Genomic DNA, 26,416 nt, shown 5'->3' with positions numbered 1-26,416 from the left:
ATACATTTGACAGACATTGATTACATACATGCTATTATACTAAGCACTGCATAGATAACCAATACCATGATGGGACTTACTGTCAAAGAGCAAACACATCCCTTTGCATTTTATTTTTTAGTTCCTATAAATCAAGGTAGGGGTGTTTAAATGTTTTTGAAAAATCATTATAGTGATTTATTACAGTGCAGCAGCCTCCACCCTTGGGCTGGAATGGGGATAGAATTGGCAAGAATACAGCGTTACAGGTTCAACTGTGTCCTCTAAAAAGACTACAGGTAAGTTCAGAACAAGAGAGAAGGATTCCTAGGAAAAGTTAAAAAAAAACCTATAGATAAGCAGAATGACATACATACAACAAGAGAAGATGCCTTTATTTTTTTTCATAACTTACAGTAAGTCCGGGGCTAAAAATACAGAACCCAGGGTCCAGGTGTGCAGCACCACGGCTCCTGTTACAGCATGTACCTTGCAGACAGTTTTTCTTCCAACACAGCACACTGACATAACCGATTTGTTTTGATAAGGGCAATCATTTCGACAACAGGGCCATTCAGAACCACTTCACTTATTCAAAAGCTCTTCCGAGAGGATCTCTGTTTGCCTGCTTCAAGGATCTCTTGTAGAAGAACAGGTTAACCGCCTCCTGGCTAACCCATTCAGTTGTCAATCCTCCAGAGAGCCCAGTGCATCTAAGACCCAGGAGCCCCGACAAGGTCAGGGTGGGCCTGGGGTAGAAACGGCACAAGGGTGAGACAGAGGAGTGAAGACTTCCCACAGTGAGCCAGTTCTCATCTAACCCAGCACCCGTGGCTTCCGTGGATTCATGCACATGTGGAACCACATGAATGACCCAAAGGGACAATGGTAGGAATGTGGTGAAAGAAATCAGGCTGTTATACCCTCCAACTGTCTCTGAGGAAGGGAGCGGGGAGGAATTTGTAGCTTGTGAGGCAGTGAACCCTTGTATGGATAATACAGACTGGCTCTGGTCACTTCAACTTTTGTGCCTCAGTTGTTCCCATTAGAATCAGAGTTAATATCCAACACCTTCTGAGGATGAAAAATGTAATTTTAGTTAAGAGTGTACTTTCACGCTCTTTGTCTCACCTTAATGAGCATTTTACTTGGACACTTCTCAGTTTCCAGCCTTACTTCCCTATGCCGACACGACCTCCAGCCAAGTGGGGAAGACTTGCTCTCCCTCGGATGGATGTGTCTTTGTGTTTTTCGGTTTCTGTACCACCGTTTATCAGTCACCCTCACCTACCATGCCTGTACCCAGCTCCAACTTCCAACCTATCTTTGCTTTAAGGCTCCTCCCCAACTGCTATCTCCTGCTTATCCACATTCTGCACAACATCATTGAGTCCCTCCTTCCACCAAAGATCAGAGCACTCTGTGGTCTCAGAGCCGTTATCACCTGCTGCTCTGTCATTAGCGTTCTTGTCTACCCTGAGAGAGGCAGCAGGAGCAGTTACAGAAGGCCTCCGAGAATGACCCCCTCCCCTCTCATTCTAACTCTATCTCAACAGGAGATGTCACATCACATAAGCAAGTCTTCTCACACTGGCCCTCATTTCCTTTTGTGTGTATGTGAAAGGAAGGCTTGCAGTGGGATTTAGAAAGTTTCTCCTGGTTCTAACAATGTACAGGTATTTCCTCAGTGCCCTCCCCTTTCCGCTGCAGGCTTGTCAGTCTCTTTACAACAGAGAGCTCATCAACTGCATCTGAGTTCCCACAGCGGGCCTGGCTTGCACATAGACACTCTATATGTCTATCCAACCAACATCTGAAAGGCTGACCCAAGGCGTAGACCTGACCCTTTGGAGGCTTGAAGAAGCAGACCCACACAGTTAAGGACAGGCCAAAGAAAGACTAAATATTAGAAGACTGCTTAGTCCAAGCCCTCCTACAGAGGGCCCTTCCGAGCCAAATGCAGGATCTCCAGTAGCGATTCTTTTTTTTTTTTTTTTTAATTTTTTAAAATTTATTTATTTTAGAGAGGAGAGAGAGAGAGAGAGAGAGGAGAGAGAGAGACAGGGGGAGGAGCAGGAAGCATCAACTCCCATATGTGCCTTGACCAGGCAAGCCCAGGGATTCGAACCGGCAACCTCAGCATTTCCAGGTCGACGCTTTATCCACTGCGCCACCACAGGTCAGGCAGTAGCGGTTCTTAAATGGGGGCAATTTTGCCGTCCAGAGGACATTGGGCAATGTCTGTGGACACTGATGGTAGTCACAACCAGGAGAGATGGTGCTACTGGCATTTAATGGGTAGAGGCCTGGGATACTGAGCAAAATCTTACCATGCACAGGACAGCCCTCTGACCCCGACAAAGAATTATCCAGTCCCCAAATGTCACTGATGCTGTGGTTGAGAAACTCTGCTCTATATCAGGCACCTTCTGTCCTCCTATCTTTCTTTAATCCCATTTCCCCCTTCTCTTAGGATATGCAACAGATTCCAAATGATACTACTGGGATCTAGGGGGCTTGTGGTATAATAACACACACACTCAGCCTTGCTTCCTTTAATGCCAGTGGCCGGCCGAGGCCAGGCAGGTCCACATTGAATTCGGGCAGCAGATGGTAGAGAAACTGAGGAGCCAGAAAGCGTTGGGCCATTCCTGTTTAATAGTCTTGCAATGGTGGATGAGCTAACAGGCAGGGGAAACTGCTTCTCAGGCAAACGAACAGCAAAAATGGCCCCTCACAGTGGCGGGCAGGCAATCCACAATCTGCCGCCCTGAGGGCAAGCACCGTGGCCTCACATAGACTCTGCACATGTGGGGCTGCCACGTGCTCGTGCACCAGTCAGACAAAGTACAAGCAAGCAAGCCTAATAGCTGTCTCCCCAACATTCCACCCCTTTAGGGTTGCTTGCCTCACAATCTACGTGACAGGTATCTCCCACGAGGGTCCCTGTGTGAAGAACGAGCTACATCACATAAACAGAAACAGTACAGCCTACAGCAACAGGACAAGTTACACAATAATTGCAAAGGTGCCCTTCACAATGTCTTCCTGAGCACTCTGCCCAGGGAGTTAGGGGGCCCACCTCTAGCCCCCTACCCAACAGTAAGTGGGAGGGGGTGTATAGTCCAGGGCTGTGTTCACTGAAACTGCAAAGTGTCCTTGGTGCGTCTCTGCAACTGGATGGGAGCAGCTTCCCAGTGCAGGAGGTCCTCCACAGGTGCCGCAACATCCATCAAGGCCTCTTGTAGTACTGTCCACAAGCAGCGTGTCCATCCAGCAAGGGAGCAGTGCCCCCCTCTGGTCACAGTCCAAGAGTTCATTACACTGCTCAACGATCAGTCCATGATAGACAGCCCAGCTGTCTGTGCAAATCACCAAGGTAAAGGTCCATTCCAGGCAACTGGGCATACAGCTCTTTATTAACAGACCTCAGCGCCTTTCCATAAGCGCTCTGTGCATTGCCACAGCCCCATCCAAAGCCCTCAGCAAGCTCACAGGGCTTGGCGGAGTCGAACATAGTCAAGGCCTATGCTGCCTCGACAGTTTTCTTAGCTGCTGCTGGAAAGAAAGAAAGAAAGAAAGAAAGAAAGAAAGAAAGAAAGAAAGAAAGAAAGAGCATCTATTATCTTCTAAGGCCAACACCTGCTGTATATATTAAACCAATTCCACATGGGGCCTCCGGCGCTCCTGTTAGGCGGGTCTCTCGGGCTTCCTCCTATTCAAACTGGGAAAGCAGGTCTTGGGGAGACCCTTCTCTCCCACAGCTATTTCCATCATAATAATCTTGCAATCGTGCAACCCGAATGCCAGCCATTTTCTTGGCAGCTGCTGGGGCCACCTGCCTCCCTCAGTTTTTAAGTAGCTAGAACCTCTCCTCTGGCTTAAGCTGCTGCCAAAGCACTAACAGGATTTTATTAGACCTGCCATCTAATTTCTCCCTATCTGCCCCAGTCGCAATCAAATCTGCCTACATCTGTGTTCGGGTAAACTTTACAGGCCTATTTCTCTTGTTAGTCAGTGGGGGGAGGAGGTAGCACAGGCAGCAGCCCACATAGCCTTATTTATTTATTTTTATTCAGTGAGAGGAGGGGAGGCAGAGACAGACTCCTGCGTGTGTGCCAACCAGGATCCACCTGGTAAGCCCACTAGGGGGTGATGCTCTGACCATGTGGAGCGTTGCTCTGTTGCTCAGCAACCAAGCTCTTCTTACATGGCCTGAGGTGGAGGCCATGGAGCCATCCTTAGTGCCTGGAGCCAACTCACTCCAATTGAGCCATGGCTGCAGGAGGGGAAGAGAGAGAGAGAAAGAGAGAGAGAGAGAGAGAAGTGAAGGGGGCAAGAGAAGCAGATGGGCACATCTCCTGTGTGCCCTGACCAGGAATTGAACCTGGGACATCCACACATAGGGCTGACACTCTACCACTGAGCCAACCAGCCAGGGCCCATACAGCCTTATGATTCCATGATGTCTCCAGCTCCCCCAAATCTGCCACCATCTGTGTAACCATGTTGATGGGCTACCCCACATAGGGTCTCAAGATAGCCACTAGTGACCCAAAAAGGGCTGACGGGGCGCTACAGGGAATAAGGTCCCTCATCCCTACTGTAAACACTCCCTCATCTCGCCCATGGGACCTCGGGTTGAAAGCAGCATTCCTCATACCCTGTTCCTGGTGGACTTGCTATAGTTCTGTATATGTCTGCCATCAACTCACTGCCCCCTGCAAGACTCCAGCATTCTGCCAGACCGTACGAATGGCAGCCATCACCCATTCTAATAGGTCTAATAGGGTGTGGTTTCCGGGGTTGTCAGGGCAGTCCTGAAGATGCTTCCTCAAGGAGGAGTGTGTGGTAATGGCAGCCAATTTCTCCATCTCTGTTCTGGAGAGCATGATGCCATCCACCCCTATGTCCTACAACACAACAACCAGGCTGCTAGGGGCTTGGTGGGTTTCTGCCTGAACTGCACCCCCAACTCCATCAGCTCTGCTGGGTGAGGGACCAGCCCACAGAGTGCTCCTCCACCTGTGGAGGGGGCTGTGCCTGCCCCTGAGGCACTCTCGGCTGTTCAGTTTTTACCTTCTGGGTGACCACCAGCCAGGGTCTGAGTCTGTGGACGGCAGTTTTATCCCATTTCCTCCTTAGAAGAGTTGGAAATGACCACAACCACTGACTCAGAGCCTCTCCACTGGCACGGATGCAGCTCCTTCTTCAGCAACTGCTCTGGCTCCTGCGGCTGCCAGTGCTCGGCCTGAAGCTTAAGCTCAAGCTCTTGAACCTGCAGTTGTTTCTCCAACAACTGTCACTGCCAACGTTCAGCTTCCAGGGCAAATTGCAGCGCATGAAAGCAGTCAGCCTCCTCCTCCAACAGCTGTTGCAGTTCCTGCCTTCGTCGGCACCCGGTCTACAGCTCATCCCGGAGGTCTCAAACTCAGCAGTCTCTTGCACAGCACAGAGCTCTCAATTTCTTCTCGCAGGGCTATGAGAAACATCCGGCCCATGGCCCCCAAAAGAACAGCCACAAGGAACCATATGCTGGAGGACAATGACCACTCCTCTATCCCAACCTTCAAGGGTGTTGGCAGCTTCATGCTGATCTGATCTGAATCCTGCCCACTACGCCAGAGGCAATGCCGGTGGCCAAGGCCAGGCAGGTCCAAATTGGATTCGGGCAGACGGTAGAGTAACTGAGGAGCCGGAGAGTGTTGGGCCATTCCTATTTAATAGAGTCTTGCAACAGTGGACGAGCAAACACTCAGGGGAAAACCGCTTCTCAGGCAAATGAAGAGCAAATATGGCCCCTCATAGTGGTGGGCAGGCAAGCCGCAATCCGCCATCCTGAGGGCAAGCACCCGTAGCCTTATACAGACTATACACATGTGGAACTGCGATGTGCTCATGCACTAACCAGGGGTCCCCAAACTTTTTATACAGGGGGCCAGTTCACTGTCCCTCAGACCGTTGGAGGGCCGCCACATACAGTGCTCCTCTCACTGACCACCAATGAAAGAGGTGCCCCTTCCAGAAGTGTGGTGGGGGCTGGATAAATGGCCTCAGGGGGCCACATGAGGCCTGCAGGCCGTATTTTGGGGACACCTGCATCCAACAAAGTACAAGCGACAGAAGCAGATTTAACGGCGGGTGCACTGGGCATGCGCCCTGGGTCCTGACTTCTGAAGGGCCCCGCAAAACCCTACCTTTACACTTTTTTTCTAATGACACCAAGTTTAAGGGGCCCAATATTTTCTTCTGCGCCTGGGGCCTCAACCGACCTTAATCCGCCTCTGACAAGCGAGCAAACCTAACACAGCTGTTTTCCCAACACTTCCTCATCGCAAAGAAGTAAAATGTAAAACCAAGCCTTAGCATATCTTCCACAGAATCCCCTTACTCTCTTCCCCATAGCTTCTTTGTGAAGGGGAAGATGTCCCCAATTTTGTATTCTACAATTTGTAGGCTACAGGGTGAGGCTGGTGGGCAGGAAGAAGGAATAGGGGTGTCTTCCTCCTTTAGGTGAGTTCTAAGTGCACAGCCCCGTTTCATGAAAACCTGATCTAAGCAACTCTTCAAAGTGTAGAACAAACTAGGTGGTGAACCCTCCCTCCCCCACAAGAAAAGAGGAGGGCGTTTAAGAATCAATTTACAGATTGCCAGTCAACAGATACAAGAAAGAGAGACACCAAGAGCTCAGGTGTTCAGGGTTGCTGCCAACAGAATGCAAGCCAAGGGGAGAAGACAGCAGCCGTCTGCGGATCCAGTTAACGGAAGCTGTTTGCACACTGCTCTTCAGGAACTCGATGTGTGAAGAAGGACTCCTGTGTCAGAGCAAGTTGAAGTCGAGAACACACCCAGGGCCATGAACTTGATACCTGTCTTGGCCATTCTAAAGTTCCACAAAGAGAGCCCCAACTCATTTGCTTTAGGATTTCCGCCCCGTAACCAAAATAGACCTCAACTTTCTCCTCTTCTTCCCAAACGCTGAGCTGGCTCACTCATACTTCCTTTTGGCTAGAATCTGTTTTAATCTTCCCAGTGGATCTTTGGCCACAGAAGCAAATGAAGGACATGTGGGAGGTGTAATCCTTACGCTTCTAGCTCACAGCCCTGGCTGCAGGCAAGTGTGTGCCCTGAAGAGGTTTAGAGGGAGAGCTGGAATGCACTCTTTCTAAATAAAATGAGTGATTAGCGGTGGCACCTGCAAGAAAGGCATGCTTTCAGAATCCCAGAGGCGGGTTAGGTGCGGAGGGGAAAGCAGGCTTCAGCTACACTCCTGAAAGGAGGGGTGTGAGGTGGGAAACTGGAAAGCCAAAGCTTTCTCCTGTGAAAGAGAGAGCATCCACTTTGATGTCATGGCCGTCAGTTTCCCAGGTGACACTCACCTGGGAAGTGATTCTTCTCCTGTGTCTAACTCCACAAGTTCTTATTACACTGGTTCTTAGCAGCAAGGAATTCCGAAGGACCGGGAGCAGAATCCTGGAAGTTGTACTTTTCTAAAGCAGCCCCGGTGAATCCAACGACCAGCCAGATTTGGGATTTCATTGGTCTGTAAACCCTTCCCAAAGCAACTATGCAAGAATTGGGGTTGGGGGTGGCAGGAACAGCTCTTCGTGACATTGCGCTTATGCCCCGCATGCTTGTATTTGCATTGGGAAAGAAATGTATCTCCTGAAAGGCAAGAATATACCTGGTTGTGCAATTGCAATGAGGAACTCAGGTAACAAAACACGAATAGGAAAGCCAGGAAGTCACTGCACCTTCTAGAATGAATGCTGCGAAATTGTAGATAGAAAGGCCATGAACTCCCTGTAATGAGTCTATCAGCTCAGCCTCATGGAAGTGACTGACCAGTCTGACACGAACAACAGATAAGAAGACACTAGAGAACCAGGGTGTCAAAAGAAGAGAAGAACCAGACTGGAACTGACACCCTTTCCTCCCCCCATCTAATTATGAGCCTATCAAAGCCCAGGCTGGGGGACAGGTGAATCATAGTAGTATTGTCACCTTACACTGATTGAGCCCTATGTTCCAGACCCCATCCTAAGTGCTAGACATACTTGACCTCATTTAATTATCATAGCAACATTATAAGGAGGATGTTAGTATTACTCTCACTTTACAGAAGAGAAAACTGCGTCTTCAGTGACTTGCCCCGACCACACACCGTGCATACAGGTCAGAACCAGCCCCTGAACCTTTGCTTCCAACCCCACACTCTACCACCTTCCAAACCTGAACACCAGAGCCTCACTATCCCTGCAGTTACACACACATGCTCTGCCAGGGGTCCCCAAACTTTTTACACAGAGGGCCAGTTCACTGTCCCTCAGACTGTTGGAAGGCCGCCACATACAGTGCTCCTCTCACTGACCACCAATGAAAGAGGTGGCCCTTCCGGAAGTGCGGTGGGAGCTACACTGCAGCTTTAGCAGAAGCTAAACTGAACGCTTCTATGAAAGAAAATGTGGTTCCCTGTTGCCTGGTAGTCAAAGCCAGGTCCCACCCACCAGCCCACTCCTACTCTCATCTCACTAGCTCCAATGCTCATCATTTCGCTATTGAAAAATGGCATATATGCACAGAGCATATATTTTTTCTATGATGAAGTGAACTGGTAATTTTAATGCAAAGAAATACATACAGCCCTGGCCAGTTGGCTCAGTGGTAGAGTGTTGGCCTGGCGTGCAGGAGTCCCGGGTTTGATTCCCGGCCAGGGCACACAGGAGAAGTGCCCATCTGCTTCTCCACCCCTCCCCCCTCTCCTTCCTCTCTGTCTCTCTCTTCCCCTCCCACAGCTGAGGCTCCATTGGAGCAAAGTTGGCCTGGGCGCTGAGGATGGTTCTGTGGCCTCTGCCTCAGGCGCTAGAGTGGCTCTGGTTGCAACAGAGCGATGCCCCGGATGGGCAGAGCATTGCCCCCTGGTGGGCGTGCCGGGTGGATCCCGGTTGGGCGCATGTGGGAGTCTGTCTGACTGCCTCCCCGTTTCCAACTTCAGAAAAATACAAAAAAAAAATACATACAAACTGGCAGGTATCTTCAAGGTTCCTTGGGATGGCACACTTCACTGGACTGGGGCAACGGGAAGGGTCAGGCCAGGAGGGAACTGATGTCAAGAGGATGCTGGAGAGAGAGCATTTGGGGCAGCGGCAAAAGAACAGATACGGTATGGCGGTGGGAGTGGCCTGGCCAGATGGCATTCACTGATTCAAAAATATTCAGTAAATTTTGATCCCTCGCTAAGTACAGAGCCCACGGCTATGCATAGAAACAGTGATAAATTCCCCATAGGAATTACCAGTCACACAGAGGGAAATAAATCATAGGGTGATCAGAAGACCCATAGGCAGATATTAGAAATCTTAGTCTGCTCCAAAGAACATGCAGTAAATTATTACCTGATAATAATTTCTCTATCCTAGAAACGCAGGAAGAAATTTCACTAATCGCAATTCTGGTATGCATTTATTGAGTGCTTACTACCTGCCTTGAATTATATGAAGCATTTTATAGTCATCATTTCATGGTTTTAATACTTGGAGATGGATTTTATCTTCTCTCGAATAAAGATAAGGAAACTGAGGCTTATTATACAGACAAACAGATTTGTTCAAGCTCACACAGGAGTAAGTTGCAGAGCTAGGAATTAAACTCTGGTGTGCCTGACACCATAATTCCCATCCATGGATCTTCAAGTTAGACTCCCTTCCCACCTGCAGCGCCATCTCCTGGGCTACTTATTATTAAAATAAAGATCCCCAAGCCCCTGGTCCAGGTCCCTAAAATTTGGATGCCACTGTACCACCACTGCCTCCCAAGTATTGAAAAATGTGACTCTTCAGAAGAGCTAACTAGAGAGAGACTTGGAAAGGATGGGAACACCCGGAGAAAGTGACGGTGTGACGTGGCGTAGAGATAAGCAGAGTCAGACACAGACCTTAGAAATGGAGAAGGCAGACTTCAAAGGGATCAGAGAAAACACAGCATTCTGTAGAGAGCAACTCTAGAAGGCAGGTCAAGTCGAGAACAACAGGAGGCTCTTCCTTAACTGGCTATGACCTTGGCTCCCCTCCTGGATTACAATTCACTTGAACCTGGTCCTATCTCTGTGGAACATCAGACCCAGAGGCCACACCAAGCTCACAAATAGGGATAATGAGTAACAAGAGCAGAAGATGGGGCAGTTGGGAGCTGGTTGGCATACAGGGCATGGAGTGCATCTGGGCAGTGGTTCAGGAGTACAGCTGAGTGAAAGGGAGTTGGAATCTGCTTTTATGTAGAGACATCTGCAGGGGTGGCCTAACAAATCAAATGGCCTGGGGCCAGTTCAGGCATCATAGCACATTGTAGACAGGATTAGGCCTCAGGTGGGAGATTGTATTACATGGCCTCTGAGGTCTAGATTCTCTGGATTCTACTTTTAAATCATCAAAACTTTCCCCCTGTATCATCTCTTTAGGGTTGGGTTGTGAGAATTTGGATAGACATATGGCTCATATTATTTCTACCTCTAGATAGTCTGAAGAATGAATCCAGTCAACTGGAAAAAGTCAGAGGGTCACACTGTGCATTTTATTTATTTATTTATTTATTTATTTATTTATTACAGAGACAGAGAGAGGGATAGATAGGGACAGACAGACAGGAATGGAGAGAGATGAGAAGCATCAATCATTAGTTTTTTGTTGCGACACCTTAGTTGTTCACTGATTGCTTTCTTATATGTACCTTGACTGCAGGCCCTCAGCAGACTGAGTAATCCTTTGCTCAAACCAGCGCCCTTGGATCCAAGCTGGTGAGCTTTGCTCAAACCAGATGATCCCGCACTCAAGATGGCGACCTCAGGATCTCGAACCTGGGTCCTCTGCATCCCAGTCTGACTCTCTATCCACTGCGCCACCGCCTGGTCAGGCACACTGTGCATTTTAATGTTGCCTTATTTCATGATCTTAACTCTGGGAGATGGTTGCTGCTCACCAGTTGAGAAACTCTGGGAGAGCGTCAGGATTAGAGGGGATTTGGGAGGCAGATTAGACAATGTCACCTTGAGTAGGATGTCCCATCCTTCCTGGAATGTCAGTCCTGTGGCTACTAACCCAAGATTAATGGTGGATGATACTACACTAACTACTTGCTGCTTTGTCAGGTGAGAGAAAGGAAGGAATTAAAATTTTTCTCAGTCCCAGCAACATCTTCTTTAACGTTTACTCCAAGCTTTTAGAAGAGAAATGGGGAGAAGGCTATCGGCCTCCTACTTAGGATTGGGATGGAGCCCTGGCCGTTTGGCTCAGTGGTGGAGCGTCGGCCTGGCATGCAGGGGTCCCGGGTTCGATTCCCGGCCAGGGCACACAGGAGAGGCGCCCATCTGCTTCTCCACCCCTCCCCCTCTCCTTCCTCTCTGTCTCTCTCTTCCCCTCCTGCAGCCAAGGCTCCATTGGAGCAAAGATGGCCCGGGCGCTGAGGATGGCTCCTTGGCCTCTGCCCCAGGCGCTAGAGTGGCTCTGGTCCCTGCAGAGTGACGCCCCGGAGGGGCAGAGCATCATCCCCTGGTGGGCAGAGCGTCGCCCCCTGGTGGGCGTGCCGGGTGGATCCCGGTGGGGCGCATGCGGGAGTCTGTCTGTCCCCGTTTCTAGCTTCAGAAAAATACACACACACACACACACACACACACACACAAAAGGATCGGGATGGAGAAGTCCTGGGGTTACCCAGAGAAGATCTCGGGTGCTGTCCTCCCTACTTCTCTTTACCCCCACCCCCCACCCCCGCACACTGTCTCACAAACAGAGGTCCACATCGGCTAGTGGAGACTACCCGCTACCCAAATCAGAAGTCTTCGGTTCTGGTCTCAGCTCTACCAGCGCCTCGCTCTGACCTGGTCAAAGTCAGCTGCTCTTCCTGAGACTCAGTTTCCCCGTCTGCAAACCAAGGACACAGAACTCCTTTCAACACAATCAGGCTGAGTACAGAAGAAGCTGAGTGATGCCTCCTGAAGAACGGAAGGAGCTGGGGGAAACGGGAGAGAAGGAAGGGGCTGCCATCTCCAGGGTCTTGGGGCAGCAGGTGAACAGTAACGTACTATAAGGTTCCTTAGAATCTTGCTACTCAAAGTGTGTTCTGCAAACCACCAGCAGCAGCCTCACTTAGGGATCTGGTCAAAATGCAGATTTTGAGTCACTAGGTCTGGGGCAGGGCCTGAGACTCTGTATTTCTATCACATTTCTGAGTGATTCTTATATACTTTAGAGACGTCCTGCCCTGTCCTGATAGCTTGGTGGTTTAGCATTGTCCCAAAGTGCAGAGGTTGCTGGTTTGATCCCAAGTTGAAGCACATACAGGAACAGCTCGAAGATCCTGTCTCTCTCTCTCTCCCTTCCTCTCTTGCTGAAATCAATTAAGAAAAAAAAAGATGTTCTGCCTTTTTTTTTTTTTAACATTTTTAAAAAGACTTTATTCATTTTAGAGAGAAGAGAGAGAGAGAGAAAGGGGAGGAGCAGGAAGCATCAACTCCCATATGTGCCTTGACCAGGCAAGCCTGGGGTTTCGAACTGGCGACCTCAGAGCTCCAGGTCAACACTATGTTCTGCCTTAAGACACCACCAATCCATGATTTATGTGTCTTTCTGTTTTCTCTTTCATGAGTTCCTATCACCCTTCCAAATTTTCTAGCTCTAGGACTATTTCCAATGGCTAGAATAGTTTGAGGTTTAGTGGCTTTCTGACTTGGGCCTTGGAGAAATGCACCATGCTCCTTGAAATATAATATTACATCTACACATACCCATTGACTAATAAACTAACCCACTGATTAATTCACCTATTATATTCAAGAGATACTGAAGGGGCAGGAGGCACAGCTTGAGGATTTGAAATAAAAATATGAGTAGGGCATGGCCCCTGTCCTAGAGAACTAGGGACACGCCTAGGCAGCCAACTCCAATTCTGTGTGATAAGTACTTATGTAATTAGCAAAGAGGATACATTCCAGAGACTTGTTTACAGTCAGAAACTATGTTGTCACAGGCAGAAAAAATTCCGGAGGCAGTCCCAGGCTGTGTCCGCCTCCACCATCTGATTCTCTTCCCTGTGGACTTAAATCTGTGGCTCCTCTGACCACAGAGGAGGGTGTGATCCTGGGACAGTCCCTATCTGGTGTCTCACAGGATACTGACCGTGATGACTTGCTTAAATTCTTCTTCACTCAATGATGAGGACCTATGGTGTGAAGCATGCTGGGAAAGAAAAATGAGAGCAAATATTTTCAGTGTAAAATTCAGATTTGCTTTTTTTTTTAAATTTTATTTTTTTACAGAGACAGAGAGAGAGTCAGAGTGAGGGATAGACAGGGACAGACAGACAGGAACAGAGAGATGAGAAGCATCAATCATTAGTTTTTCGTTGCGCATTGCGACACCTTAGTTGTTCACTGATTGCTTTCTCATATGTGCCTTGACCATGGGTCTTCAGCAGACTGAGTAACCCCTTGCTCGAGCCAGTGACCTTGGGTCCAAGCTGGTGAGCTTTGTTCAAACCAAATGAGCCCGCGCTCAAGCTGGCGATCTTGGGGTCTCAAACCTGGGTCTTCTGCATCCCAGTCTGACGCTCTATCCACTGCGCCACCACTTGGTCAGGCCAGAATTGCTTTTTATGGATAAACCAGAGCAGATTCTCCTCCGCATGCTGTTCACTGTGGAAGGGTTTTCTGCACCATAGCTTCTGTTCAGTGTAACCATCGAGTGTGCAGGCCTGGGCCCAGAAGAGAAGTAACCACAGTCCTGAGACCTGATTCCAGGGGCAGGAGATGAGAACGAGATAAATGCTGCGCAAAGACTGATTTGAATGCAGAAAATCGACCTAGGGGGTGGACTTACAACCTCACATTACATAAGCTCTAGATTCCGAGACCATTCCATAGTCATTTCCCAAGCTAGCATTTACAGAAAGCTGCACACCCTAGGCTCTGAGCTCCTAGGTACCAGAGTTACATCCAGGAACAAAACAGACACAGCTTCCAGTGCTCAGAGCCCTCACAGCCTAATGAAAGATGGACAGTAGGCTCGGGTGTGTTTAGTGTCATAACAGGAATGACACTTCCAGGGTGCTCTGGGGGCACAGAGGAAGGACAGCTAACCCTGACTTAAGAGATCATGGAAGCCTTCTTGGAGGAAGTGATGTTGAGGCTGAGAGCTAAGGGATGAGCAGAAGTCAGCTAGGCCACAGGGGTGAAAGGTGACAACAGGAAAAATTTTCAGGCACAGAAGAGGATGTATCCTCTCTGGGACATATGGCCACATTTGACAACTAAGGCAAACATGACATCATTTTTGTTTTTATGGTTATCTGGTCAGTGTTATCATCTCCCAGCACAGAAATAGCAGCCAGAGCTAACAGATATTCTGTATCAAAGTTCTCAAAGTGTGTCTTGGTTTTTTAGTTTAGGTCTGTAAACCTCCGATGTGACTTTCATTTTTAAGTACTGACTTCTTTAAACTTTTTTTGGTTTTGAATAGTTTTAGATAATTATTTGATTTTCAACTTGATATTTTGAAATAATTTCAAACTTACAAAAAAGTTTCAAAAATAGTGTAGTAAAAGTTCCCATACATTCTTTAACTCTATTTATCAATTGTTTACATTTTGCTACATTTGCTTTATCCACTTAGATCTATCTACCTATATATATCTAGCACATTATTATTATTATCTTTGCCAAGTAATTTGAGACATCATCCCTTCACAGCTAAATACTTTCGAGTAACTCCTAAGAACAAAGACATTCTCTTACGGGACCACAGTACGATGATCAAATTCAGGAAAACTAACAGTAATACTGACTCAACTACTACCTAATACACACTCTGTATTCACATTTCACCAATTGCCCCAATAATGTCCTTCATATTTTTCTAGTTTGAGATCCAGTCCAGGTCACACATTGCTTTTTAGTGGTGGTGTCTCTTTGGGGTCCTTGAACCTGGACCGGAGCCTCAGCCTTTCTTTGTCTTTCATGCCAATGATATTTTTGGAGGCTGCAGATTGCTTGTTTTGTAGAATGCCCCTTACTGTGGGTTTATTTGGTGTTTCTTCATGATTAGATTCAGCTGATACACTTTTAGCAGGTGAGTGATGTTATGTCTTCTTTAGGAGATCATATCGCTCATCACATCAACTCAAGACATCAGTATATCTCGTTATTGATGTTAACTTTTATTTTTATTTTTGGTATATTTAAACTGTGACACAAATGTACGTATCCAAATGCATGGAGATTCAAATTTTATCACAAAGGAGATTAATGGGCTAATCTGCTCTACATTACCTTGTTTGAATTCAGACTTCAATGTTTAGTTCTCCTGCCATCTCTACATTTATCGAAACGTGTTGTGTAAATGGGTCATATTGATTAGTAAGATTGTAGCTATATTTTGGCGTTTAAAAAGGCTGAATGTAAAATTGTTTGAGGAACAAATTACTGCTTACCCATGAAAAAGAATTTTCTTAATTCTGTACAACTAAAACAACGTACAGAAGAAAATTGGAATCCTAAGGCTGATTGATGTAAGGTGACAATGAGCCCCATTGGACAGGGGCTTTTGATGATCTGGGTTCATCAAAAGAGGCTCATTTATCTTAAAGCCCTATTTTATATTAATTTCAGCTTATAAAATACCCTTTGCATATGTTCTGTATATGTTACATGTGTCGGGCTCCTGTATGAACTATTGAGTGAAACATATTTCAATCAATAGCTCCCTTGCTTTGGCCACTTGAAAACCATAGCTGCATAGCACTATAAATCATACCTGCTGTATAATCTCTTTTGTTCTAGTCACCCTGTTGACAATTGGTATTAGGGCTCAGGAAATACACATACATCCATTTACTAATGGGTCATTGAGTGCGGTTCCTGGTTGCTCCAAATTGTACAAAAATAGAGATTAGTCTTGCTTTTCTTTTTGAAGTTCAGTTCTATTTATGTTAAAACATACTAACACAAACATTTTATGTATACTGTATACCATACTCTACTCAATCACCTGTTTAGCCACAGATTGACCCACACGAATGACCCAACTTAAAAGACAGTCCTACCTTGGACAGTGTATAACCCAGAGGTCTTATTCCACAAATGAGGACACTGAGATCCACAGAGGTGTCCTCTGAAGAAGGAGCGCTGCTGATGGTAGTCAGACCGCCGCTCTGCCTGTGCCAGGGGGTGGGGCGGCTTGTTGATGGCAGAGGCGCTCTCTCCAGAGGCAATCAAACTGCCTTCCGCTCTGTCTTGGCCAGAATGGGCTGTTGGTAGCTGAAGCAGGTCTTGAGCAGGGTACTTCAGGCTGGCTTACTCATCTCAAATCCAACTATAGAATTGGAGCCCATCAAGGTCTTTGGGGGCTTCTAGATTTCCTAGTAGATTTTGGAATAGAAGATGGTCCTACTGGAAACACAAGGCAGAAGGGGAGCTGCCTGAGAAAGTCATTTATAATATATTTTCATTGGGAAAATGCAGTCTACGTTCCAAAAGAATTTTTCAAGTTCAACCAATGTAGCTACAAATATTCCAATCCATTGAACCATTGTGGACTTCATATCTACATGTGCAAGTCAGTCTTGGCAAGTGCCAAGGGGAATATTGGGAAGTTTACAGCATGGCCCCATGCTCAGGAAGCCTGCAATAATCCCAGGGAGAAGACCCATACATATATTAAAAACATAATAACAGCCTGACCAGGCAGTGGCACAGTGGGTAGAGCATCGGACTGGGATGTCAAAGACCCAGGTTCAAGACTCCGAGGTCACCAGCTTGAGCGTGGGCTCATCTGGTTTGAGCAAAAGCTAACCAGCTTGGACCCAAGGTTGCTGGCTTGAGCAAGGGGTTATTCGGTCTGCTGAAGGCCCACAGTCAAGGCACATATGAGAAAGCAATCAATGAACAACTAAGGTGTCACAATGCGCAATGAAAAACTAATGATTGATGCTTCTCATCTCTCTGTTCCTGTCTATCTGTCCCTGTCTATCCCTCTCTCTGTCTCTCGCTGTCTCTAAAAACAAAACAACAACAACAAAAAACCCGCGTAATAACAACATAAGGAGATGTTTGATGACATGCTCAGATGAGTGGAAGAGAAAAATGGATTATGGAGCATTGGAAAAGGAAAGCAGCAAATGCTGGGGCTCATAAGTCAAATGACCTGGGTGAAAATGCAGCTTCCCCACTTCTTAGCCATGTTCTCTAAGGCGCTTAGAAGCTCTGGTTATTTCGATTGTCACCAATATGTTAGCTATTATTATTTTCTCAGCCTGATCGTGAGACATCATTTCAAGGATGGAGAGCATATGAGCAGAGGAGCAGGAGTGGGCTTCGCGGTGGGTGACAGAATCACAATGAATTATCCTCACGAAAAGCTCCGCAAACGACTTTTGTAACCTTGTTGGCATTTACCAAGTAGGGCGGAAGGCAGCTACCCTGGAGACCTGAATTCCACCCACCTTCCTACGTCTGCATTGGTCGGCACCGCCCTCCCGAGATCCCAGTAGCGGTCCCCAGAGGGCGCTGCCGCCCCGCCGCCGAGCCCGGCCTGGCGCGCGTCCCCGCCGCCCACCCCGCGCGAGCGCGCCGCCCAGGTGAGGAGGCGGGGGCCTGCGCCGCCGCGGGGCGGGCTCCTCAGCGAGTGGGGCGGGGCGAGGCGGAGCCCGAGAGGCCGGGCCGGGCCAGGGGGCGGGGCGCGGGGCAGGCGGCCCAGACCAAGGCCAGAGGCGGGACCAGCCGCCGCCGTCTCCGTCTCGGTGTCCCGTCCCCCACAGCGCCAGGCTGCCGCCGCGGGAGAAGCGGAAACTGCCGGGTGCGCCCGCCGAGCCAGAGCGCGCCGAGGAGGAGCGGGGCGGCCTCTGTCCGGCCCAGACCCGCCGAGCGGACTCCCGCGCCCTTTCCCCCGCGGCCCCCAGCCCGCGGCCCCGCCCCGGCCCCGCCCGAGCTCGCCGTGCACCCCCGGCCCGGCCCCCGCGGCCCCAGCGCGCCCACCTGAGCCAGTCAGCGCCCACCTGAGCCCGTACTCCGGCGCCATGGCGGAGCAGGAGAGCCTGGAGTACGGCAAGGCGGACTTCGTGCTGATGGACACCGTCTCCATGCCCGAGTTCATGGCCAACCTCCGACTCAGGTGAGGGTGGAGCGGCGGAGCGCAGCGGCGCGAGCCTGCGCTTCCCCGGGAGGGGGCGCCCCTGCGGTGCGGCGGGCTTGGGGGTGCGGGGCGCGCCGAGCTCGGGGGATGGAGTGCCACCGGGATGGGGTATCCCGGGCTCTCTTCCGAGAAAGGACGCCCCGGGGCGTGTAAGGGGCGTGCCGAGCGCGGGGGCTGCGCTTTCCTGAGAGGGGGGATCCGTGGGTGCTGTGCGGACGCAGGTGTGGGTGCGGGGGAGGTGTCAGAGGTGTGCGGAGATGGAGGCAGCGCTTGGGGCTGAGCAGGCTAGTGCGCTAACCCAGGTAAGAGATGTGGGCGGACCGGGTGACCTCATGGAAACAAAAGTAAAGGACTATATAACTTCGGGGAGAGTCGTAGTGGCCCCGAAGTCCTGGGAAGACTAGAGGGTTGTTTAGGAGTGAGCCTAGGGTCTCATCCTAGCGGTTTCACGCTTCCTTCTTTTTCTTTTCTCTTCCTTCTCCCCCCGCCTCCGGCGTGGTTTCATCACGTCATTCAGGATGCTGTGGAGTGATCCCTGAGCTGTCAGTTCCAAGACACAGGCTATTTTTTAGTTACTCTCTAAACGTAATTAGACACGTTTCCAGACATCGAAGAGACTGCTCGGCTTGCCAGTGCCAAGATAAACTGTCTGAATTTGACAAGGCATTCATGGTTTCAGTTTTTTTCAAGGAGTTATGGATGGAGCCCTTGTGTTATTGACATCTTTGAAAACACACTCACAACTCAACACCCCCAAATGGGCTTCCAAAGACGAATTTATTTTTAGAAAGTCTTCTACATGTGATTATTTCTCTTTTCATAGAATAATTTAAGCAGAGCTATAAAATAGTTTTGGGGGTTTTGGTTTTTTTCTAATTACAGTAAATAGAGTTTCAGAATAACTGAGTGTTGGCGTGTGTGTGTGTGTGTGTGTGTGTGTGTGTTTCCTGGAAGTTCTAGCCCCATTTTCCTGTAAGGTTTATAGCTAAATATCACATTATAGGCTTCTAAAGTGAAAACCATAATTTAATTTTGGGTGCTTAACTACCCCACTTCTCAGTATTAATTGCCCGTGCTAGCCTCAATTTAAATTTTAAAGCTTTTATAATCTTTGCAGTTGCAACCCCTATCCCCCAGAGTCTTCATCTGCTCTTGTCCAGATTTCCTTGTGTTCCAGAGGATGGAGCAGGGGTACAGATCTGACTTTCTACACCTGCCTATTACAAGCACCCCACTGTCAGCGCACCCAATGTCCTCATTTGTAAAATAATGAGGATCTTCAAGACTTTTTCAGCACTTATTTAAAGTCTCTTTTGCTTCCATATGTCATTGGTTGCTGAGTTTCTAAGTGTGAGATTTGAATCGTAAGAGATTATTAATGTGAGCCAACTCCTTTGTGCGCAGAAGAGAACTTGATTGACAATTCTCCGTTGTGTAAGGTACTCTAGGAGGTAGGGTGGGAGGATCCAAAGAATTCAAAGATGTACTCTTTACCTCTCGAAGAGGGGTCATGTCAGTGAAGACAAGGAGAAAGGTAAATATTTTTATTGATTTAAATAATAGCCAAAGGAAAAAAAAAACGGAAGTTATTTAAGCCTTGTAGAGTTTAGGTGAGTCTTTGCTAAGTAATTGTCCAAACTAATTGTTCTGGAAGTTCAGAAGAGGGAGAGGTGCTTTAGGCTGGCTTAGCGCACCAAACAGAGGAGGAGAGAGGTTGAGTTGTGAAGGATGGGTAGGATTTGTCTAGGTGGAGAACATTCCAGGTGGATGAAGTGCACGAGCAGAGGTGGAGGCAGGAAAACCACTTCTGGGTGATAGCCAATAAGTTACCTGGATGGAAGAGGTCATGGGAGGAATCACCAGCTCGCCTTAGCACGACCCTTAGCTAATGCCCAGGTTCCTAGGTCTACCTTCACACCCGGTCACCAAGTCAATCAAGATTCTAGATGTTCAGACACGTGTGTGTGTGTCTCATCAGAACTGGCTGCAGTCTCCTTGTACAGATTTAGTGATTGTTCATGACTTATGTGTAAGTTGGGAGTAGTTTGTTCCCTGTAGCTGTAAAGACAAGCCCAGCAAAAGGTAGCAGTGCCTGTGTCCTCTTTTCCAGCTGTAAACCCTGAAGACCGAAGGTGGGAAGCTGTCCTCTCTCTGATAGTCTGAATTTCTTATCACCCAGCCTGTTTCATTGCTTAGCTGCTTGAGTTACTGGGCGCATGCTGTTGTGACCCTGGGACTCTTGATTTACTTAGAAGGTGACCAGAAGCCTACTGCAGATACAGGTGCTCTTATGTGATGTTGGAGTGTTTCCTGTCCTGGACCGTAGGTGGTTGGCCCATACCATGTGTGTATTTATGGTTGTTCTGAGGCGAAGTAGAGTATATTTCATCTCCCAGTGATAGGTGTGCATGTGCCCAGCCATTCCTGCCTTTCCCGAGCTGAGGCTTATTTCTCCACCTGGCTCTTCTGCAAGGCCCTCTTTGAATTCATGATCTGTGACATACTGTTAGGCACTTAAGGCTGCCTTTGTTTCAAGGGTCTGTGTCATCCAAACTTGATTTTCATTTCTCTGACAGCAGATCCAGGATAATGGTGGGCAAACAGTGCCTCCCTATGACAGCATATTTCATAGAAAGGGGGAAAAAAAGGCATGTTTCATTTCCCTTTTTGAAGGTTTTAGGAATGTCCATTTAGAATTATCTTCTGTTGCTGCTTTGCTGGCCTTCTCTATTCTGGTTAGAGCTAAAGCTTGACCTTTAGACATTGGCTACAATTAATGCCACTTTCCCTTTACTGTTACTACTTTTAGAAATTGATGTAGGTGTGTGTATGTGTATGTGAGTCTGGATGAGGCAAGATTAAAGGGGTGACGTGGTTTACTGTAGGTTAGTACCTATATCTGAGAAGACATTTCAGTTATTTTTTACCGCCATGCCCAAGGTGGCTAGTATCTTCTTTTTTAAATTGATTTTAGAGAGTCAGAGAGAGGGTGGGAGGAAGCATTCATTGTGTTCCACTTAGTTGTACATTCGTTGATCACTGCCCGTATGTGCCCTGACCAGGGATCGAACCTGCAACCTTGGTATTTTGTGTCACCACTCGAACTGACTGAGCTAACCGCCAGGGCCCAAAACTGATAATATCGTGAGGGCGGCTGCCTTTCCCTCCTAGAAATCTCTTGCTAGAGGAGTTGTGTTCATTTTTACTTTGGCGGAGGTGGAGGTGCTGGTGGTTTTGGCTGTGGTGGTAAGCTCCTCACTCCATTTTCAAGGGTATGTGCCCAGGAGAAGGGTATCCTGCCTTCTAGGTTGGTTCCTGCCACCAACCCTAGTAACCACTTGAAGCCCCGACGGTGGCATCCCCACTACATTCTGCTTTTCCTGCAGCCACTTCCTTTTTTGGACCTGGAGCCCCCTGGTTCCTTTTCCCCTTGCCTGGGCCGTTCCTATACTTGAGTTTTCCCAGCGTTCACGGCAGCTTTGCACCCTTGCTTGAAGCGAGAGAACCACAGGGTGAGCCGCTTGGGACATCTGGTCTCTCTGTGCTCCTATCCTCGCTTAGCTGTCCCCGTGAAAGGAAGAATGCAGACTGCTGCTCTGGAGTGGACTTGAGCCGAGGGTGGCGTCCCTGAGAGTCATGCTTTTCATTTCATAGGACAAAGAAATGCATCTTCAGCTTCCAAGAGTCCAGTTTCTTAACTTTGTGGTTGATGGTTTGTTCTAAGAAGAAGGGATCAGCTTAGCTGATCAGCTTATCTTGGCTCCTTGGAAATTTTAATTTTTCCTCCCCTTTTTTCTTACTGGCTTTTCTCTTCCCTAAAAGCAGTAATTTTAAACACTGTGTTTGCCAAAGCTATAGGCAACTTCTTACTTTTAGCCTAACACAGTCTGTCTTTTATACCTTTGGCACTATGGACCTTTCGGGCTGGATAATGCTTTGTTGTGGAGGCTGTCCTATACATTGTTGGATGTGTAGAATCACTCCTGGCCTCCACCACCCAGACGCCAGTAGCAACCCTTCCCTCACACTTACACAACCAGAATATATCCAGAGACCGTTTCGTACCCCTGGGGCAGGGGAGATTGTCCCCATTTGAGAACCGCAGGCCTAGGCTATTCTCACTCTCTTGGAATGTTCTCCTTCCCGCATCTCTAATCTTCCTGCCTGTCACACTCACATTCTTCAAGACCAGTTCTGAAAAGTTTTCCCCAATCCTCCAAGTCAGGGTTAATTACACTCTTACCTGTGCTCTCAGGATACATGGACACTTGGTCATACTGTTAGAATTTATTGTGGTGTTATCTGCATGCCTGCCTCTCCACCAAATCTTGAGATCTTCAAAGACAGAGCCTGCCTCCAGAGGTGGATCCAGTTTTTGTGGTCCTTTGAAACTCCTTACAGTTGAGGATGTAAGCAACCATCTTCAAGAAAATATGAATTGTGAGTGCGATCTTAGATACAGGGTTTTGGAAGTGGACAGTGAAAGTGAAAGGCTGGATGCAAACCCACCTCTAGTCTTTGTGCGTTTTCTATCATGCTGCAGAACTGGGCCCCGGCATGTTCACTGCATTCTTTTTTTTTTTTTTTTTTGTATTTTTTGTATTTTTCTGAAGTTGGAAACGGGAAGGCAGTCAGACAGACTCCCGCATACGCTCGACTGGGATCCACCCAGCATGCCCACCAGGGGGCGATGCTCTGCCCATCTGGGGCGTCGCTCTGCAGCAATCAGAGCCATTCTAGCACCTGCAGCAGAGGCCACAGAGCCATCCTCAGTGCCCGGGCAAACTTTGCTCCAATGGAGCCTTGGCTGCGGGAGGGAAAGAGAGAGAGAGGAAGGAGAGGGGGAGGGATGGAGAAGCAGATGGGCGCTTCTCCTGTGTGCCCTGGCCGGGAATTGAACTCAGGACTCCTCCACGCCAGGCCGACGCTCCACCACTGAGCCAACCGGCCAGGACCTTCACTGCATCTTAAAACGAGTTCCTTAGGCAGTCAAATATTGGCTGATCGCTCTTCAACCGGTGGAATCCTTAATTTTAAGAAGAGTGAGCTTTAGAATTAGACAGCAAATAGGCACACACATGCTCACCACACAACCTCTGTCATCTTTTTCTACTGCCCTTTGGTCATTTGGAAAATTTGGTGGGATGAAGGATCCCTCTTTCCTGCCAGGGGCAAAGCCTTAGCTACTCTGGGTGGTCTTCAAGCAAGTATAAATCTGCAGTTGGTTCAGAGCTCTAGTTAGAAGTAGCTTTCATTAGATTTATAGGAGAGGTGAATGGCACACTAAATCTTTTTGGCTTCCATGTGAAATTCTTTGGCAGCCACTTTTAGAGGCCTTTGGAAAAGGACAGTTTGCTCTGTGCCTGTTTTGCACATTGGCTTCATATTGGGACAAAAATGAGAATTTGGGTTTTGGAGCTGCCATTTGGAGTGAATCACCCTGCCGTCTTGTTTCCTTTCCTCCTCCGTGACAGATTTCCAAGACTATTTTTATTCAGGGTCATTTGTTGACCCTGGAGACTTCTGCAGAGTTTAGCTCCCAAATAGAGCCAGATGTGGGTAGACTCAAGCGCTCAGAGGCCGCTACTGTTGCAGATTTCTGGGGGGTTCTACTCTGCCTTGAAGAGATGAACTTTGGCCCTTTGCTTAACTTGGACACAAAAATGGTGACTCTGGTGTAGATAGAAATGTGTTCATTTAATAACCCACGTGTGAATTGTCTGCATTGTGAATTATGCTAATATGAAGAACTCTGTATGTTGACATTCTCACCTAAGTCTGAGCCATCTTAGCAGAAAGGACCCTCTTTGAAGGACTGGCCCCATTTTATGATTCTTTGGCATCCGTTACAGTGTTGCTGTTGGTACTGGATTGGACCATTGTGTCATTGCCCAACCACCGCTGAGGTGGTCTAGTGGGAAACTGCTGCCAGTGGTGGCTCTGGCCCCACTGGGTAGATGAGCTGTTGATGAGCCTCACTGACATGGCTTATAAAAATGTCAGCTCCATCCATAAATGGGTTCAGAGGGTAACAGCACTTTAAAATATATATTGTAAGCTTCCCTCTTTTAGTCTACTGCATTCCTTGGTTGAGATGACAGTTTTATTTCCTGTGGGAAGCAGGCTCCTTTCAGTTCAACTGCTATGTAATTACTGGTTAGATCTCTTAATAGAACAGTTTCCCCAGACTTTAGTTTTTGGCATTTGTAGGAAGAGGAGAAGGGAAAGCATGCTTGCCACAGGGAGCAGTGGAAAGTGCGCAGTCTTTGAGACCTGACTGACCCAAGTTCATTTCAGCTTCACTTTTAGTCTCTTTAGCATTAAGACTTTGGGTAAGTTAACTTGCCTAAGCCTTAGTTTCTATGTGTGTGTATGTGTGTGTATAAAATATATACATATACATATACATATGTATGAAATGTATATACATATATATGTATAAAATGTATATATGTATAAAGAGATCGCTTTTCAGTATTATTGAGACAAAGTCACATGATGTGTAGAAAGTGCCTGGTGAGTGCTTGGTACGAAATTCCTGCCCAACTTCTGTTACCTGTCTTCCTGAGTCCTTCCCAAATGGATTCACCTCCCTGCCCTGAGCCTGTAGCTGCTGAAGATCTGTTTTTCACTTCTTTCTCCCTCACGATGAAGATTTGTTTGTTTTAGTCTGTTTGGAAGGCAAGGATGAAAAATGTTCTAGAAGGGGTAAGGGGTTACCTTGAGAGAGCACAATCATTGGCAATAGATCTGGACCTTTGTACCTTGGCTAAGTTGGTTTGCCTCTCTGAACCTTTGTTTCTTCATGTGTAATGATGATGTGTTATTGTGAAGATTAAATTATAGCACCTGTAAAACATCCATAATAACACCAGGTTGGTACCCGCAGCAGAGCAGATTGTCTTCTCAATCCCCCGGCCCAGCCTGATGGACCAAGTACCTTCGCTCTTCCCAGTTCTCCCCGTAACTATCACCCTGCACAGACTCATAATCCTGCTCCCTCCAGGGGCTACCACAGTTTAATTTCTTAAAATTGCTTTCAACTCTTTGGAAAAGGAAACCTGCTATTCATATTAAAAATTTCCAAAATATTTTATTCTGCATGTCACTGTTCTCTGCTTTCATGAGCATTGGTTATGTTAGTATCTGAAAACCCCAGGCACTATAGCTGGGTGATGAACTTAAAGTAGAAAGTCTTTTTGTTTGTTTGAATATCTAACTTGTTTCCTTTTTAAACTTCAGACCTTAACTTTTTTTTTGAGGGGAGGGGAGATAGTAAGACAGATTCCCACATGCGCCCCAACCGGGATCCATGGACAACCCCTGTCTGGGGCCAGCGCTCAAATCATTCGAGCTATTTTAAGTGCCTGAGGCTAATGCTCAGATCAGCTGAGCTATCCTCAGTGCCCAGGGGCCAATGCTTGAACAAATTGAGCCACTGACTTCAGGAGGGGAAGAGGGAGAGAAGGGGGAGAGGGAGGAGAAGAGAAGCATATGGTTGCTTCCTTTGTGTGCCCTGACTGGGGATTGAACCTGAGATGTCCATACACTAGGCCAATGCTCTGTCCACTGAGCCAACCAGCCAGGGCTTATCTATTTTTAATATAGTCTCCTGGCTTTAAAGCTAACAACTATGTATTTGAATTCTTGCTTTGTGTTTATCATTGTGTTGGGTTCTTTGGTGAGGATTATTTTTATATGAAGTCATTCTTTGGGATATAACTTGATTGGGAGTAAAAGATGCCTTAATTAATGGATTAATGTAAAACAGAATATTACTGAGCCAAAATGAATAGTGAAGACAATTATTTTAAGAAGTTTCTGGAGAGAAGGAATCAACATATCATATTTTTCAAGAAGAGAACTGGCAACAGTATAATTAAGAGTTGTATTTGTGTTATATATAATACTAGAGTTCTGAGGGAATTCAGAAAAAGAGAAAGTGCGATTTGGAGTAGATAGAAAATGCTCTGTGAAGAGGTAGAGCCTAAGCAGACCCTTGTTGGATGGAGATCATCTCTCATTTGGGAACAGCCCTTTCACATGGCCCCCATTGCCTGATGGCCCCTGCTATGCTAACCTTTTCTTGTCTCTCTTCACCCGCTCTCAGTGGGCTGGCCATGCTGCTAGCCAGCTTCCATTGCTTAAAAATATTTCCTCCACTTTTTTCCATTCCTGTCTTACACTGCCCCAAATTCTCTCAACTAGAGTTTGAGTCAGGTCGATAATAATCTTAAAAAATCAACTACTTTTTTTTTTTT

General features: G+C 47.6%; 1 protein-coding gene and 1 long non-coding RNA gene across 2 annotated transcripts in view; one reads left to right on the top strand and one right to left on the bottom strand.

Moving 5' to 3' along the window:
* Positions 1–13,303: 13,303 nt before the first annotated feature.
* On the bottom strand, positions 13,304–18,117 carry LOC136326829 (uncharacterized). The gene is made up of 3 exons (XR_010729525.1): positions 18,019–18,117; positions 16,069–16,414; positions 13,304–13,758 (listed from the first exon to the last, which is right to left on the bottom strand). It is a non-coding gene; the product is annotated as an uncharacterized lncRNA (long non-coding RNA).
* The window catches only part of MYO1D (myosin ID), a 366,899-nt gene continuing 358,191 nt past the window's right edge, over positions 17,709–26,416 (top strand). Inside the window, exon 1 of the mRNA XM_066263321.1 lies at positions 17,709–18,134. Coding sequence (XP_066119418.1) covers positions 18,040–18,134 — 95 coding nt within the window. The 5' untranslated portion in view covers positions 17,709–18,039. The remainder of the gene's footprint in view (positions 18,135–26,416) is intronic.

Source organism: Saccopteryx bilineata, chromosome 2 (genome assembly GCF_036850765.1).
Source record: "Saccopteryx bilineata isolate mSacBil1 chromosome 2, mSacBil1_pri_phased_curated, whole genome shotgun sequence".
Classification (NCBI taxonomy): domain Eukaryota; kingdom Metazoa; phylum Chordata; class Mammalia; order Chiroptera; family Emballonuridae; genus Saccopteryx; species Saccopteryx bilineata.
The sequence above is the reverse complement of the archived record's forward strand: the minus strand, read 5'-3'. Positions and strand labels throughout refer to the sequence as shown.